At 45.2% G+C, this 18,422-nt stretch overlaps 1 protein-coding gene across 2 annotated transcripts in view; it reads left to right on the plus strand.

The window, feature by feature from the left end:
* Positions 1 to 615: 615 nt before the first annotated feature.
* Positions 616 to 18,422, plus strand: part of tnpo1 (transportin 1) — a 30,989-nt gene continuing 13,182 nt past the window's right edge. For both annotated transcript variants that reach the window (XM_076284053.1, XM_076284055.1), the window contains exons 1-9: positions 616 to 705; positions 826 to 965; positions 2,310 to 2,385; positions 3,336 to 3,485; positions 6,930 to 7,036; positions 16,489 to 16,622; positions 16,841 to 16,922; positions 17,043 to 17,165; positions 18,242 to 18,360. In XM_076284053.1, the coding sequence (XP_076140168.1) occupies positions 861 to 965; positions 2,310 to 2,385; positions 3,336 to 3,485; positions 6,930 to 7,036; positions 16,489 to 16,622; positions 16,841 to 16,922; positions 17,043 to 17,165; positions 18,242 to 18,360 (896 nt within the window). In that variant the 5' untranslated portion in view covers positions 616 to 705; positions 826 to 860. The remainder of the gene's footprint in view (positions 706 to 825; positions 966 to 2,309; positions 2,386 to 3,335; positions 3,486 to 6,929; positions 7,037 to 16,488; positions 16,623 to 16,840; positions 16,923 to 17,042; positions 17,166 to 18,241; positions 18,361 to 18,422) is intronic.

The raw sequence follows: 18,422 nt of genomic DNA on the forward strand, positions 1-18,422 counted from the left end.
GCTATGTGTATGTGTGTATAGCGTGTGTGTGTGCAAGAGAGAGAGAGAGAAAGTGAGTGTGTACACACAATTTTCATGTTACATGTTACTGTTTCCCTGTTTCCCATGTTTAATTGTTATGGTAAAATTGTTTATGCTCTTTTGTTTTGTGCTTTGGCAACACTGTACCTACAGTCATACAAATAAAGAAACCTTGAATTGAATTGAGAGAGAGGACCGGACAGGATCTAAGGATGTGATTTGGGCTTTGTATCCAAATAAGCTGCAATGCAGACACTGACAATGGAGTGAATGCACGGTCACTAAATTGCCTTAGCCTATCTGACACACACAAATTAATGATTTATGATAGGCCTGGACTATAGCCGAATATAAACGTAGCCTAATTGTGGGCTAATAGGTCATGGTTTCTCCGGCCCATTGTATTTTTGATGAAGGTCTTTGACTAAGGTCCAACTCGAAAACGAGGTTGAGGTGGGGAAAAATAACCTACATATTGTTGTGATTGCGTTTCAGTTGTCACATTGGGATTTGATAGGACGGCCTTAAAGGCGTGCTTTAGGACCCTGATGCGCCTCTGTGGGGATATGACCAAATGCGCCATGACTCCCTATGTGAAGCTCTTATTGCAAAACGGAATGTTCCTGTCAGGCCCATGTATGTGAATATCAGACTTTAATATTTTAGAAGGAAGAACCTGTCAAGGTAAGTTCAACAGCAGTGTTGTTAAAGAGACATTCTGCAGTCATTGCATGCGTCTGTTTTCTTAAAAGCGGGACATGGGCTTAAATCGAGAACGTGTCTGTCTGTCTGTTGCCACTGCAGCAACCCAGAGAGAGACAGAGACAGAGCTAGCTAAGATGGAGTGCGCTTGGAAACCAGACGAGCAAGGACTTCAACAGATTCTTCAGCTTCTGAAAGAGTCCCAGTCTCCGGATACCACAACGCAAAGATCCGTCCAACAAGTATCCTTGGTGCTGAAGTCAGATTTTGTGTCAGCTGTGTGACAAACACAATAGAAGTGTGAATGGTAAGCGCTGCGTGAGCTAGCCCTTGGGCTAACACAGCTGATCAAGCTACCCGTACACTTGGGTGGAGAGGGCATGTGTTTATGCTATTTTATTCCTTCATTTTCCCTGTCTAACATTACATTATTGTTCACCTGATTGCGTTGGTATTCCTCAACAAGATGACATGGTTGTCCCTGTCGGCTAAGAAGGAATGTGTGTCATGTCAATTGCTTGGTGGCAGGGCGAGTCGAGTTTTGATATTTGCGACTCGGCTCTAGGTGTTTATATGAACAGCCGACGATGACACGTCCAATTACTTTAACCTTTCGGTAAGGTATGCCTCGGATTTTGACCACAAGGATGTTTTATTAGGACCTGAATTGTTGTTGGCTGATGTACAACCATTTGCATTACGAATTGGGTGTTAATTGTCTGTGTAGCCTACTACACTTAATTCCAAATCTCATGACAAAGAAATGAAAGGCTGAGCGACGTATTTCTGCTGGACTAGTTTGACTCTAGTGTTAATTGGTTAATTGATGATATTTATTGGAATGACATATTCGCATTCCTTAGGCTATGTGTTGCATAGGAGGCGAGCTAATTGTTTCCTATATAGTCCGCTGCTCCGCACAATAGAACGATGAATATACGATTGGTTTAATTGTCTTTAGCCTACCTTGTCATTCATGATCTATTGTTATAGCCCTAGTCTGTCGATTATGTCTGTATCAGTCAGGAAACATAACTTGCCCACACCCCTTTGTCTCTAAACGTCTCACTTGTGAGAAGGACATGTTTTGTTTTGAAGGACATCTCCCCATACTGTCATCATTTCCACCGATGAGTGAGGTTGTCGCTTGTCTTCTGCGAGCGTGACGGTCATTGATTGTTTGTTTACGGTCTACCACAATAAACAACACCATTTTGATTTGAATCGACAAAAGACCTAGTCAATGTCTGTAACACAGGTCATGTGTAGGTTTACATCTTTGTCTTTTGTTTGCCGGGGATTATCCTAAGCCTTTGTTTATTATTTTAATCCACTGCTGCGCCATGTCTGATGTTTCATGGACATAAACCTGTCAACGTCGCTGATGACAGTGATATCACTAGGTTCTCTATAACGACAGCTCCTTAGAAATAGGAATCAGTAAGCTTATCTGTCACATAAAAGAAACGTGCTAATAAATCCCTACCACCAACACCTCCATCACACACCCAGTCTCTTTCATAAATATGTGTGCATGCTTAATGTACTGTGTAGGTCTATAATCTTTCCTTGACGACACCCCACAGAAACTGGAGCAACTCAACCAGTATCCAGACTTCAACAACTACCTGATATTTGTCCTGACAAAATTAAAATCAGAAGGTAAGATCAGTAAATTCTTCTGTCAGACATGCAGAAAGCCAGTGCTGACACTGTTTGGGAGCATATCATAGGTTGTCAGTTTTCACAGGCACTCGTACAGTACATGTTCTTGGCAGCATGTACAGAGGATAAATCTCTGGAAGAATATGGGTCGCGCTAATTTTAAATCCCTGATAGTCGGGTTGTCAAACTCTTGCCAGAGTGACAGACGGTTGAGCAGACTTCTCTCGTGCTGCTGAAATGAGTAGGATCGAGCCATGCTGGCTTGCTGCTGCTTGTCAGTAGCACCTCCCACGTGAACCCCCGTTAGTTTCTGCACTCTTTTATAACGAACATTTTTAATGTTAATTTGGAGGGCTATTGCACTTCAGGGAACAGAGCACGGGTAGTAAGCAAAGCACTTGGTAGAGGGGCATTTGATTCAGCTTATGTATTTATATACAGTATGTGGCGTGCTAACTGTTGATTTAGTTAAGAGACGAAATTGGCAGTGGTGAAGGATTGGCCAGCAGCCCCTGTTGACATCCTGTTTGGGCCCTGGGTGTCTGTACGGCTTTGATGGGCCCATGAGGGATGCCGTCGGGGATTTTCTGCAGTTTGGGATTTGCTGCTGGCATCGCAGTCAGCCTAAGGTCACAGTATCAAGCACATCCTGACCTTTGCCCTCAGAGTTGCAGGTCAGGAGCTGTGTGTTTGAGTGTGTGTTTGAGTGTGTGTGTGTGTGTGTGTGTGTGTGTGTGCGCATATGCGTGCGTATGTGTGTGGCAGCTGAGATGGCATACGTCTGTGGAGTAGATCCATAAACAGAGAGCTGTTGGATGGACAAGTGAGAGAAGATTAGTTTTTCACTCACAAGACCGGACCATACTCTAGGCTGGATCCACTCTGTGCCACTCTGAGTGAGCCATATTAAACCTGCTTCCTGTCTGCTGCTCTCTCCCTGCACCTAGACGAGCCCACTCGCTCCCTAAGTGGACTCATCCTCAAAAACAATGTGAAAGCCCACTACCAGAATTTCCCCAACGGCGTGTCTGAGTTCATCAAGAACGAGTGCCTGCAGAATATCGGAGATTCCTCGCCCCTGATCCGGGCGACTGTGGGTGAGTACACACACACACACACACACACACACACAGGACATCAGAGACTCCTGATGCTATCCGTCCGCTTTTCTTGTCAGGTTCTGAGTTATGTCAACAGGTCCCATTTCACATTAAGTGCCCTTACTGCAGCATACTGATGGACGTGTACAGTATGTATGTGCATGCATCTGACCAGGGGGTAGGAGTGAGTGAGGACACAGGGGTGTGTCTGGAACCTCGTCAGATCAGACCCATATTGGGTCCGTATAAGGGCTAGATTGGGGCCCGATCATAGCCGCATTAGGGCCGTATCAGAGCCAGGTGGACGCATTCCAGAGTCAGTAGCTATGGATCTAGTCCCCAAGTCTGCCCTTTTCTTATTTAATTAAGAATCGCTAAGTCTAGCATTCAGACATCAGGAAAATGAGGTCTCCAGCATAGGGGTCAGCTTTAGGTCAGGGCTAAATGCCATTCCAAATGCAGAGTCGCCAGAACAAATCTAATTTAGCCTGTTAAACGGTTTAAGCCAGTTTTTGGGTCTACACAGGTCCGCTGAATGTGAATGTGCTGATCTGATCTGCTGTGTGACATTTACGTTTAGTCGTTAGGTGACGCTTTTATCCAAAGCGACTTACAAAAACAGCAACAGTTTAGGTGCAGTAGTGGTTAAAGTGGGAATTGGCAGGTGGGGGAACCCTAAAATCCAGTGTCGGTGCTACGGGGAAAAGTGACTCACCGTTGGACAATATTGAGTATTGTGGTGTAGCAAATAATTTTGGACAAGAATTGCTAGCTTCTTGGTCACCTCTGTACACATGAAAAATTAACTCACCATTTATTTTAACAATATCATCGCACTATATCGTTGGTATGAAAGAATATATTTATTATTCATTTATCTGAGGTGGCTGAACTGTGTCCCCCCCCCACACACACACACTTTAACCCCTGGGTACGGTGGACAAGGACATGTTAGTGCAGCAATACGTACTAATCGCATAAAATCGAGACAGTTCTAGAGGAGGGATGGTCAAGTGGTAGATTCAGCACGGCCAGTTGTTGGTCATGTTGCTCTGTGTCCATGTGCATATTACCTTGAGAAGCCATGGGATTCTGACATTTGCTTTTGTCCGGCCTTGGGTTCCTCCCTAAAGACCTCATCGCCGGCTTATCACAGTGTCAGGGCCAGAGGAGGAGATGAGATCGACAGGAGGCAGATTGGTAAAATCAATATGGCTGACAGGCGTCACACCCACTCCGTGAGTCAGGAGGAGCTGCTAGCTGTGGTCATTAACGGTCGCTTGGCAAACAGACCCCTTAAGGACGTGCTGCTTCAGAAGCCTGGGGCAGTGCCTGCTAGACTGTTTGGTGCCATGGTGTCTGTAGTGGTGATATGGCTGTGGCACAGTTATTAGTCATTTACCCAGTAGTTCTTTGGTCAGGACATTTTTCATTATGTAGGCTATGGTTTTTGATAGGAGAAAAAGCAATCTTGCTATCATTCTCTGTTGCCATGGAGATTATAATTCTGATATTTCAGAATTAGGGCAGAGAGTGTCTCTGAAGAATCTTGTTTTTTTCTTTCTTTCTCAGCATTTGCGATCATTCAAAGGTTTTACTAGACAAGCCTGCGTAATCATTGTTTTTGCTCTGGTCCATTGTATTTCCTACCATCATTGAAAAGTAAATAAGGCATTACCTCCAATCTGAATGCAACACCTTTTCAGTCGTTCCATGTACGAGTCCTATTTGCGCACCAGTTGAAACTACATAGGCTGACTACATTTGTTGCTTTCATACACTGTTTATCGTACTTGCCTGGTTGCCAGGAGATCAATATGCATTTTGGCCTGAATATTTAGTGTCCATTCCCACAAGACGCTGTAAGAGAAAATAAATGACCTAAAATAAAAAAATTAATTCAATAAATGTTTCACTCTGAGGGGGAATAAAGCTGTTCTCTCCTGATGTGTTAGTTCTCACTGCGCTGGAAGACTTCATTATGATCTGAGAGTTTGCATTGTGTAAGGAAATTGTGCTGGGATCATTTTCACTGTACAGAAAGCTACAATTATGATCTGGGTTTTCACTGCGGAGGTAAGACCATATTAGGATCTCAGAGTTTGCATTGTATAGGGAAATTGTTTTTGTGCACAATACATTATTTTCAGTGTGCAGGGAAGATTGAGTTATGATATGAGTGTTTTGAATGTGCAGGGAAGATTGCGTTATGATCAGGGGTGCAGTGGTAAAATAAGAGGTGGGTAAACTATGAATTCTGTGATAACGGTAAGGTGGACTGCGCCATGCGGTATCGGATTTTTATTAAATATGTTTGATGATGGTGGAGGTTATTGTCCAATGTTTATAACAATACCAGTGGTATTAAATGGTTCCTAGAGTTTTGATGAGTGTACGTATATTGTGAACTCTGAGAGGATAAACTCTAATAAGAGGTGGATAAACTATATTCTCTGAAATTTCAGAGGTGGATAAACTGTGTTTACTTGTGCTTAGCCTCCACTACACCCCTGTGGGGTATACTACGCGGGGTATACTACGAAGCATGTTAGACTACGCTACACTACAGGCTACACAAAGCCTTGACTCAGGGGTATACGTTAAGTGATACTATGATAGCAGTTATGTGATATATTTGTTAAATTAGGCTTTCAGCTCAAATCTGTGCGCGTTCTCGATGTTGGGATCATGTTGGCCAATCGTGAAACGTGGAGACGCACAAGATGGTAATTTTTAGTGTCTACGTCCATAGTGCCATATTTGCATGCACAACACTGTTGAAGCGCCTGCGAGATCCAACATGTTTTGTAGAGGTGGAGCTCCACCTGTAAGATGCATGTATATGACTTATCCTGTCCTATCCTATGAATCCTACACATGAGAACTTCGTTTTTCAAGATAATTGATTGGTCAGTGGGCGGTAGTTTTACACTATTTGAGCTATAACTTAGCACATAACCTGCTCCCGACCAGGTTGGTTGGCAGCATAAGACACCATGGTAATACATCGACGCTAAAACAGAGCCACTTTCGTGTCACAGCATACCCTGGCTTTGAGCGCAACATACCTCGCTAACCCACTAGCCCACAGGTTATGATCTAAGTGTTTTGAATGTGCAGGGAAGATTGCGTCATGATCTGAGTGTTTTGAATGTGCAGGGAAGATTGCGTCATGATCTGAGTGTTTTGAATGTGCAGTGAAGACTGCATTATAATCGAATTGGTCTGACTGTCCACAGAAGACTCCACTATGCTGAAAGACATGAGATACATAGACATGCATAAGAAAGACATATTTTCTCTCTCTCACACACACACACACACACACACACACACACACACACCCGGGCCACACACACATCCAGAGGGAGCTGGAGAAATGCTCACACGTTTAACACTCATCTCATACTCTCATACTCATCTCTCTCTCTCTCGTTCTAGGTATCCTGATCACCACCATTGCTTCAAAGGGTGAACTGCAGAACTGGCCAGAGCTTCTGCCCAAACTTTGTCAGCTCTTAGATTCGGAGGACTACAACACATGCGAGGTAAGACATATATATATATATATATAACACACACACACACTTCTTGTAGGCAGTAACAAAAACTGAATAAAGCGTGAGGGGAATCCTCAGCCATGGAGTCTTTAGTTTGTTTAAGAAAAGACTATTTGTTTACATAGGAACGACTGTTTTACAAACGTCACAGTGAGCGGCTGGGCCAGACTGCATTGTTTACTAAACACAGCATTGTGCTCTAAACGGGGGGGCCCCCCACGTGTGTGTGCGTGTGTGCGTGCGTGCGTGCGTGCGTGCGCGCGTGCGCGCGCGTGTGTGTGCTATGGAAGGCACTTTTGGATCTGCATCTTTTGGATGCAGATGGTGATTTCCATCTGCGTAAACTAGTGGTCTTTTATGATAACGTGTGTGTGTGTGTGTGTGTGTGTGTGTGTGTGTGTGTGTGTGTGTGTGTGTGTGTGTGTGTGTGTGTGTGTGTGTGTGTGTGTGTGTGTGTGTGTGTGTGTGTGTGTGTGTGTGTGTGTGTGTGTGTGTGTGTGTGTGTGTGTGTGTGTGTGTGTGTGTGTGTGTTCGTTCAGATGAACTCTAAGGGGGAGAAGTGTGGTCTCATTACACTGAGTTATGGCCACTGGCCTTGCTCACAGAGTGACACACACGTAAATTAAACCTTCAAGTGTGTGTGTGCAAGAACATGTGTGTGTGCAGGTACATATATGTGCTGAGTGATCAAAGTGGCACTTCAAGGTTTTCCTGTCTTTTTCGAGGTCACATGTTCATCAGTTAGCGCTGAATGCTGATGATTTATTGGTCTGTTGCTCAGAGCCCATGACACTAGGAAGCGTCTTCTCCCTCTCTGGACAGAACCTGCTACGCTCTTAATTCCATTTCCATTTCAAGTATGATAACAACAACAACAACAACATCCACTGTTCCTTTTTGCAATTATGTATTTGGAAACACTGTTAAAAACATATTGCATTTATTGAACTTAAAAGAAAGAGACATTTCCATAGGCAATGGGTGCTAGTGTTTGATAGTCGTGATTTCAACAGTGACTAAGATAATCATGATTATGATTTTTCTTTTTCTCTCATATCAATCTAACTACTATATCAAATAAACCAACAGCAACGTTATGTCTGCTTTTGGATTACAACAAAGTAATTGCTAGGTCTGGTCAGGTCTGTTCCCCCTCTTAAAAACTGAACTGCTTGTTCTCTCAGCCAAACCTACAACACACCATCACATCAACATCAAAATGAACTCCCTGTCTGTTGCACCTACCAGGGTTGCAAGATATTTAGGAGTCATGCTCAATAACCAACTAACCTTTTCCGATCATGTTGCCTCGGTCGCCTGGTCGTGCTGTTTCGCACTTTACAACATACGGAAAATCAGGCCTTACCTGACTCGATATGCTACCCAATACCTGGTACAGGCCATAGTCATCTCACGACTTGATTACTGTAAAGCCTTCCTAACAGGTCTCCCAGCCTGCAAAAGTGAAACTCCTTCAGCTGATCCAGAACGAGGCGGCGCGCCTGGTCTTCAACCAACCCAAAATGTTAATCCGCTGCTCACCGAGCTACACTGGTTACCTAAAGCCGACCGCATCATATTCAAATCACTGACACTTGCCTACAAAGTAGTCTCCAGGTTTGCACTCAATTATCATACAGGCATGTGTTACCTCCCGACCATAATTGCGCTCCTCAGATGAACGACGTCTGACTCTGCCACCTGTACTCTCAGGGCAATCCAAACGTTTCTCATCTGTTGTTCCCCGTGGGTGGAACGCACTACCAGTTCCTACCAGAGCAGGGGCATCCCTCTCTACCTTCAAAAAACTCCTGAAGACCCAGCTCTTCAGAGAGTATCTGCAAGAGCAGATACTCTCTGAAGAGCTGGGTCTTCAGGAGTTTTTTGAAGGTAGAGAGGGATGCCCCTACAACCCGACTAGAACTGACACTGACAGTATGGATGTAGCACTTACTGCTGCGCTAACTTGTCCTTCTACCTTGATTGTTTCCCTTGTCGGAAGTTGTTTTGGCTAAAAAACGTTAGCCAAATGTGATATGATGTAACCTAAATGCTCTCCTAAAGACTCGTGTTACCCCTCAGTTGTTACCTGCGTTACCCCGAGGTGTGCATTACCCAAGATATGCGCTACTCGAGGTGTGCGTTACCTGATGTGTGTTACCCGAGGTGTGCGTTACTCAAGATGTGCGTTACCTGAGGTGTGCGTTACCTGATGTGTGTTACCCGAGATGTGCGTTACCCGAAGTGTGCGTTACCTGATGTGTGTTACCCGAGGTGTGCGTTACCTGATGTGTGTTACCCGAGATGTGCATTACCCGAAGTGTGCGTTACCTGATGTGTGTTTCCCGAGGTGTGCGTTACCTGATGTGTGTTACCCGAGGTGTGTGTTACCCGAGGTGTGCGTTACCCGAGGTGTGCGTTACCCGAGGTGTACGTTACACGAGGTGTGCGTTACCTGATGTGTGTTACCTGACGTGTTACTGAGATGTGTGTTACCCGAGGTGTGCATTCCCTTATGCACAGCTCTACACATTTCCCTCCGTGAGCTTGACAGAGGTGCATTGTGGTTAACACTCCCCTGCAACAAGCTCCGAAAATAGCACAGACCCTCCCATGCTGCTTTGCAGTCACCTCTGTGCTTGATGGTTTCCAGCAACCGTGTTTGTGTGTGTGTTTGTGTGTGTGTGTGTGTGTGTGTGTGTGTGTGTGTGTGTGTGTGTGTGTGTGTGTGTGTGTGTGTGTGTGTGTGTGTGTGTGTGTGTGTGTGTGTGTGTGTGTGTGTGTGTGTGTGTGTGTGTGTGTGTGTGTGTGTGTGTGTTGCAGTATGATTGATGGAAGTGTACTGTGGGGATAAAATATTTTCCTTGTGGGAGAAACTGTGCAGATGTTGGCTTTGATCAAAAACTACTCAAGAACATGGGCAAGACACGTGTGCACACACACGCCCGCACACACACAATTCCATAGTACTTCCTAAACACATGTATACAGACACACATAACATGGCAAGTTATTAACAAAATGTACACACATTTACACACACAGATGCCTGCTTATAGAGAAATGGCTCACTTATACATTTACCCAGATATTGCATAATTACACAGAGCCACTAAGATGCTTGCGCGCACACACACAGGAAATGAAAGAGAAATGCATACATGCACATACACGCACATATACATACACACACACACACATACACACACGCACGCACACATATACACACACGCACACACACACACACACACACACACACACGCACACGCACACAAACTCGCACATATACACACACACACACATATACACACATACACACACGCACGCGCACACACACACACGCACATATACACACACACACGCACACAAACTCGCACATACGCACATGTACACACACATGCGCTCGCACATATATACACACGCACACACACACACACACACACGCGCCCATATACACACGCACACACGCGCCTATACACACACACACACACACCCTCTCACACACACACACTCGCTGAGGTAAACCTTTGAAGTTATTTAGGAGGTATATTTAGTGTTGTGCTATTACATTACAATCAGGAGTACACACACACACACACACACACACACGCACGCCTTCACGCATGCTCGCACTCACTCTGATTGACCGTCTGCTAGCACAGTGTGTCTCTTTGTGTGCAGGCACGTGGTATGTCTCATGGAGAACACACACACACACACACACACACTGCACAGGGAGGGATTTGGGTCATTTGGAGCAACCTCAGAGTTATGATTACAGAAATGTTGAGTAAAGGTTTATCCAACTCTCAGAGGCTCTTATTCTCACTCAAGAAGACAGAATTACACACACACACACACACACACACACACACACACACACACACACACACACTCACTCACACTTTGTCTCGTTTACACACTGACTTGCCTAAGGGTCTTGATCTTCTTTCCACTCTTGTCTACTTCCCTCCCTTTCTATATCTCTGTCTGTCTGTCTGTCTGTCTAGCTGCGACCTGTTGGAAAATGTAGTTGGACACCCATGTCTAACTGTTACACCCCTCAGTCCAATACGTTAAATAGACACACTATGGCGCTTGGAAACGTGGAAACGTATCAAATTCACAAGAGACTCTAACTTGAACAAGAGGCTTGATGCAACCAGAGCCCTGAACGGTGCATCTGTCAGTCCATCAGTAAAGTTACATCAGAACGGGCAGATTAACCTCCTTTTGGGACTTAAAAGCGTTGAGTAGATATCACGTTTCTACTGTAAGCCTGGACTTGCTCTGACTCCTAAGGAGCTTGCTGGTTTTGGGGTGTGTGTGTGTGTGTGTGTGTGTGTGTGTGTGTGTGTGTGTGTGGGTGGCTTTGCAGAATCAGCGTAGAACAGTGGAGCTTGTTGGTTGTGTGTGTGTCTGTGTGTGTGTGTGTGGCTTTCCAGAATCAGCATAGAGCAGTGGAGCTTGTTGGTGGTCTGTGTGTGTGTGTGTGTGTGTGTGTGTGTGTGTGTGGCTTTCCAGGCTTTTTAGTGGAGCTTGTTGGTGGTGTGTGTGTGTGTGTGTGTGTGTGTGTGTGTGTGTGTGTGTGTGTGTGTGTGGCTTTCCAGAATTAGCGTAGAGCAGTGGAGCTTGGTGGTGTGTGTGTGTGTGTGTGTGTGTGTGTGTGGCTTTGCAGAATCAGCGTAGATCAGTGGAGCTTGTTGGTGGTGTGTGTGGCTTTCCAGAATTAGCGTAGAGCAGTGGAGCTTGGTGGTGTGTGTGTATGTGTGTGTGTGTGTGGCTCTGCAGTGGAGCATGAGGTCAGTCTTGGGCCGGGGACCAGCAGCCTGGTCAATGCGGTTGCCCAGTAGGTCAGACACCGCTCAGTGCTGTGGGGGTGTGTGTGGGGGTGCCTCTGGAGTAACCGCTTTGGCTTGTGCTCTGCTGACTAACGTTCATTCATACCTCTTTAGTGTGTTTCATGTGTCACAGCTTTTGAATTGTTATGCATGTTAGTATTTTTTGTGTCTCATATATTTGTTTATTTTGTTTGAATCATCAACTGGAATAACTCCACTGACTAACATTTTATGTCTTATGTATTATTAAGCTTCTGTTTCATCATCTTTTTAAATTGTATGCCTATTTAGTATCTTTACTGACTGCAGGGTAAGGGAGTACTTCACGTAGCATGTAGCATGTACATGTAGCATAACCAGAAGAATATGTGTACATTTCTCAAAACCAGGATAAGGGCTTATCCAAGGTTCTGAAATCAGGATATGATGTTTACTGTACATGTGCAAATACACATACAATATATAAGTATACAATTGGAAAACTTAGAAATACTCAATATCCCTCATTGTTTCATATTATTCGGTTTCAGTTTGCTGTATCACCAGCTGTTAATACACTTGAATGAGAGCAAGGCCATCACCCTATCATTTTGTCAGTAAAAAAAAGTCCTGTGTCTGGATACTTATCTTGATTCGGATCATCAAGTAAGGGATAATGTATAGAACGCCGGTCATTATGGAGAAAATAAGTCCCGACAGGGCGAACCGGACCCCGACGCGCCAGCGGAGGGGTCTTGTTTCGCCCTGAAGGGGCTTATTTTACCATAATGACCGGCGTTCTATACATTATCCCGCTTATTATACGGCTACTTGCCAAAACGAAAAAATGAACTCCATGATATGTCTCTTTAAACTTATTTGTTACCGTTTCGTCGTGGCTTTTGCTGAGAAACAAATAGTTCGCAACACACGCTGAACTTGAATCAAACATTCTTTAGAACACAGCTGATCAACCGTCTGCTTTCAATTTTGAATGAAGTTCCAAGCGCAAACTCCGTTGCCATTGACATAGAACTTTCGGAAATCCCATTCAAGTCAATGGAGCATTCTACTTGCATTGTGAAGAGCCGTATAATAATTGGAAATAAATCGGACCAGTACTTCGTCTGCATATGTGTGTCTGCTCAAATAACAGACGGGCCCGATCACAATACGCTCGATCAGGAGTGATGCTGAAAAGTGGATGAAGGTGTCACATATAGCAGGGCTGTACGGTGCTACAAATATGTAGCACATGCTACAAAAGAATCAGTCTGTGCTATGAATAATTTACCAGTTTAGCACCTCTGACATCTTATTCAAAATATTTTCTAGAGAGTAGGCTATACTAATGCTAGAGATTTTGTAGATTGTGCTACAGAAGTATGAACCTCTGTAGCACCAGTGCTATAAGCAAAAAAAGTTAACATACAGCCCTGCATATAGGGTAAAGAATGGAAATGTCCACCCAGTGTGAACTTCAATAAAACACTACTGGAGTTGCAGGAGATGTTGCAAGTAGCAGGACAGAAATGTAGTCACGCACATTTTGACACAGAGCTAAATTTGGATGCGTGAATCACAGCTTTTCACCATCATGTAGCCAACCGTCTCACTCCAAGGGTGTAGAATGCTCTAGAAAGCACAAGCTTTACTCCCTGACTTTGTGAGCATAACATTTAACCTTAACCTATCTGGCACATTCCTGTCCAAGAACATTTGCTTTCTCTTGTGGAAAGGTCTGTCTGGTGCGTGCGTGCGTGCGTGCGTGCGTGCGTGCGTGCGTGCGTGTGTGTGATTGTGTGTGTACTGTGTAGCATTCCAGTCATGTGGATGTCATCCATACAGTGGAGTGTTTTCTTGGCACCCACCCAAGCAGTTTCGTTGAGTGGTCTAGTTGAGTGAGTGAGTGAGTGTGTGTGTGTGTGTGTGTGTGTGTGATTATGCATTTTAGTTGAGTGTGTGTGTGTGTGGTGTATGGTGTGTGTGTGTGTGTGTGTGTGTGTTTATTTATGCAGTTTAGTTGTGTGTGTGTGTGGTGTATGGTGTGTGTGTTTATTTATGCAGTTTAGTTGAGTGTGTGTGTGTGTGTGTGTGTGTGGTGTATGGTGTGTGTGTGTTTGTGTTTTTTATGCTGTTTAGTTGAGTGGCCTTTGTTGTGATTATTCTCTTCTGATGCTTTAAGAAGCTGAAAACGGCACCATGCTGCAGCATGGAGAGTGACTAGGTTTAGAAAGTGGGCAGTGTGCAGTGTGGTGTGTGTGTGTGTGTGTGTGTGATGTGTGTGCATCTGTCCATCTATTCTTGGTATGAATATTCAAGGAACTGACATCCACAAACACTGGCACACATGTACACACCCTCTCTCTTTCTTTCTCTCTCTCTCTCTCTTCTTTCTTTTCTTTTTTCTTTCTTTCTTTCTTTCTTTCTTTCTTTCTTTCTTTCTTTCTTTCACGTGCACACGCACACACACACTTTTCACATAATTCATACATATATCGTTGCCTGTATGCCAAATGACTGGACTATAAACACCAGCCAGGTGTTGGGAAAAATATGTATGTGTTTGAGTGTGTGCGTGTGTGTGTGTCTACATATCTCCTACCCTGTGTTAAATTCTACACATTGACCCCCCCCCGCCCCCCACCCGTGGGTCTATAAAAAGCCCTGTGCAGAGTGTGGCAGGTGCAGCGTCAGGCCTGCACATTTATAGAGCGCTGCTGATGGTTCTATTTAGGCTGGCCGCCACGACAACACTCCCCACGGCAGCGGTGGTTGGTGGTGGTGGTGGTGGGGGGGTGTCAGGCCTTGACATGGCTCTGTGTTTATATGGACAGAGGTTACAGGGCAGTAAAGCAGCGATTGGTAGGGGAGGGGAGGGGGGGGGGCTGTGCTGTTACACATACTGTAGCAGTGATTTGATTTGCCTCCCCTCCCCACTCCTGTTGGTGCTGTTGCCTTGAGGCTTTGGCAGAGTGTAGTGAGAATGCCTGGGTTAAATGGAGTGTGTCGGGGCGTGCCGGGAGTGTGTTTGGGGGTCGAGTGGGAGTGTGTTGCAGTCTCTGGAGTGTGAAGAATTGGAGAATTACCGCTATAGAAAGGACGCTGTATCAATGATGTTATGACATGTTTTCATGTAATTTAATTTTGTTTACGTTTTCTCACATGACCGTTGCTAAGCACTATTTACTGGTTCTTAGCGCTTAGGACATGGCTAATCCTCGGTGCTGCAGCCAGAGAAAGAGCTGCGGGCTGGCCCCAGTCGTGTGTGAAAAAAGGACACTGGTGTTTCTAGAGCTCAGGTGATGACCCAGACACATTACCAAGTGTCCAGGGTGTGATTTAGCTATGGACTCCAGTGATCAAAGCACTGCTAAAGGGGTTATTTGCTTTGGCAGGGATTAAATGTGAATTAACGACTCACTCACTCACAAAACTCCCATCTTCCCACTCACGCCAGCCACATAGTGGGTTTATATGGACACTTTTAATCCGATTTATATCGGAATAATGTCTCGACCGGAATAAAAATGACACATTCGATTGGAATAAAATTGCTGATTTTAATCTGAATGAAAGGGGTGGTGTATTCCGTTCTTATTCTGATTGAACATGTATCATGTATGCGGTCAAAAAGCCCAATTTCACAGTGTCCAGATGTCCGGCATCGTTGATGGTAATGATTCCTTAATTGGCAGGGTGAAAACATCTGCCCGTTCCTGTCCTTCCTGTGGACTGTGCTGTTCTAGTGGAAGTGCCCTTACACAGTGGACTGTGCTGTTCTAGAGGAAGTAGCTTTGCACAGTGTACGACATCTTGTGAAATGGGCTAATCGGGTTTGCTTGCTGTAGCTTGTCGAGCTCTCTCGTCCCTTCCTCATCCCCAACGCTCCTCTGAAACACGCTGCGCTGCTCTAACAGAGACCAACTGAGAGGCAGAGCTGGGAGAGAAGCTTGCTGACTGACTGACTCCCCGACTGTCTGTCTGACTGACTGACTGGTTAATTAACTCTGCGTCGTGCTGCTGTCGGGGTCCATTTCCTGTCTCTGCTCTCACGACTGTCTGGTTCAGTCTGCCGCGCTGCGGCTCGCTCTGTGCCGTCATCCCACTAAGTGACTGACCACCCCACCCCCCCCCCGCGGGCAGCGATCACCCATCTTATTCCTCTGCCCGCCGTCACAGCCAGGGAGGAAAATAGGATTAAGGCCCAGCTGTGTCCGAGACATTTTAAAGACTACTGGAATCATTTAATGGGTGGTCTGTTATGAGGTGACCTCGGGGTAAGAACCCCTCACTTAGATTGCAGTATTTTCTAGAAAAGGTTTCTTTACATTGTCTGTTTAGGGTTTAATGTTGGATCTTGCTGTGAATGCCTCTTATTAAAAAAATGAATCATCATTCATTTTGTTACTCTCTGTGTTCTTAGTTTGTTTTAGTTTATGTGTTATTAAATAGGCAAGAATTGATGGACCCTCTACTGTATTTTGAAAAAGAAATGAACTGAGACTGTTTGTATTTTTTTTTTTTTTGGGTACAAAAGAGAGTTAGCCAATATTGGTTTGCACCTGCCTGTTGCTGCCATGCAGGGTGTAACGTGTAATTCTCGCCTGTCTCCTGCAGGGGGCGTTTGGAGCGCTGCAGAAGATCTGCGAGGACTCAGCCGAGATCCTGGACAGTGACATGCTGGACCGGCCACTCAACGTCATGATCCCTAAGTTCCTCCAGTTCTTTAAGCACAACAGCCCCAAGATAAGGTACTCCCTCACACACACACACACACACGCACAAATTTCCATGCCTGTTATGTGTCTGTATTGGTTACAAGGTCTTAGATTGTTACTTTGTTGCTTAGTCTGAAACTGCAGTCTTTTTAAAACGTTTCTCACACACACACACACACTCTCTCTCTCTCTCTCTCTCTCTCTCTCTCTCTCTCTCTCTCTCTCTCTCTCTCTCTCTCTCTCTCTCTCAGGTCTCATGCCATCGCTTGTGTTAATCAGTTCATCATCAGCCGCACTCAGGCTCTGATGCTTCACATCGACCCCTTCATTGAGGTAAACAAAAACACACACACTCACACTCACACACACACTTGCACACACACACACAAACACACAGACACACAAACACACACCCTAACCTTCCCCTCTGTGTTTGTTGTGTGTGTCCTGTAGAATCTGTTTGCGCTGGCGACGGACGAGGAGCCCGAGGTTCGGAAGAACGTGTGCAGGGCTCTGGTCATGCTGCTGGAGGTGCGCATGGACCGCCTGCTCCCCCACATGCACAACATCATCCAGGTAAGACACACACACACACACACACATGCACATGCACATGCACACACACATGCACAACAGACACAGACAGACACAGACACAGACGCACAGGGATCTGGGCACAAACCCACAGTACACAATGATGCCTACACACAAACTCACACCACACACTGATATCGCCCTCCCCACACACACCTGGACTGTAATCATCAACAACTGTAATCATTATCAACACTTATTATATGGCTCTTCACAATGCTAGTAGAACGCTCCATTGACTTGAATGGGATTTCCCAACGTTCTACGGTAAAATAAATTCATGTAATTACCGCTGCAAACATATAATTACTGCTGTCAATGGCAACAGGTTTTGTGCTGCTGATCATCACTCCGCAAGTATTCCGGTCACTTCTTGCATTGGAACTTCATTCAAAAGTGAAAGCAGACGGTTGATCAGCTATGTTCTAAAGAATGTTTGATTCAAGTTCAGCGTGTGTTGCGAACTATGTTTCTCAGCAAAAGCCACGATGAAACGGTAACAAATAAGTGTAAAGACACATAGCCTATCGTGGAGTTTATTTTTTCATTTTGGCAAGTAGCCGTATAATAAGCGGGATAATGTATAGAACACCGGTTATTATGGGAAAATAAGTCCCTTCAAGGCGAAACAAGACCGCTGGCGCGTCGGGGTCCGGTTCGCCCTGTCGGGACTTATTTTCCCAATAATGACCGGCGTTCTATACATTATCCCTTACCTACCAGCATGAGCAAATATTGGTATTACCGCCTGTTCTTGGTATTACCCGTTTTTTATATAGTCAGTGGTATTACCCTAAAGTTTCTGCAGCACGTTAGCCTCTTGTAGTGCATGCGGTGGATTCAAATGAGTGGCCATGATGTCTGTGGTGTCTGGGGCTTGTGGTGTCTGCTGGCTGAGGAGCTCATGACACACACACACACAGGACGCCCCCTGCTGGAGACAAGGAATAAAGGAATACAAAGACAGGAATCTCATGTTGTGTGTTAAGACTGCACATTTTTAAAGGCCGTTGTAGAGACTCTGTTTCCCATAATGCTGTTCTCTTCCTGTGTGTTAGTACATGCTGCAGCGTACGCAGGACCAGGATGAGAACGTGGCTTTGGAAGCCTGTGAGTTCTGGCTGACGCTTGCTGAGCAGCCCGTGTGTAAGGATGTGCTGTCTGGACACCTGGCACAGTGAGTGCACGCACGCACACACACACACACACACACACACACACACACACACACACACACAC

Source organism: Alosa pseudoharengus, unplaced genomic scaffold, assembly GCF_046254945.1.
Source record: "Alosa pseudoharengus isolate Yale_2024_CS ecotype anadromous, Long Island Sound unplaced genomic scaffold, YU_APseudo_1.1 YU_APseudo_1.1_scf_14, whole genome shotgun sequence".
In the NCBI taxonomy this organism is placed as follows: domain Eukaryota; kingdom Metazoa; phylum Chordata; class Actinopteri; order Clupeiformes; family Clupeidae; genus Alosa; species Alosa pseudoharengus.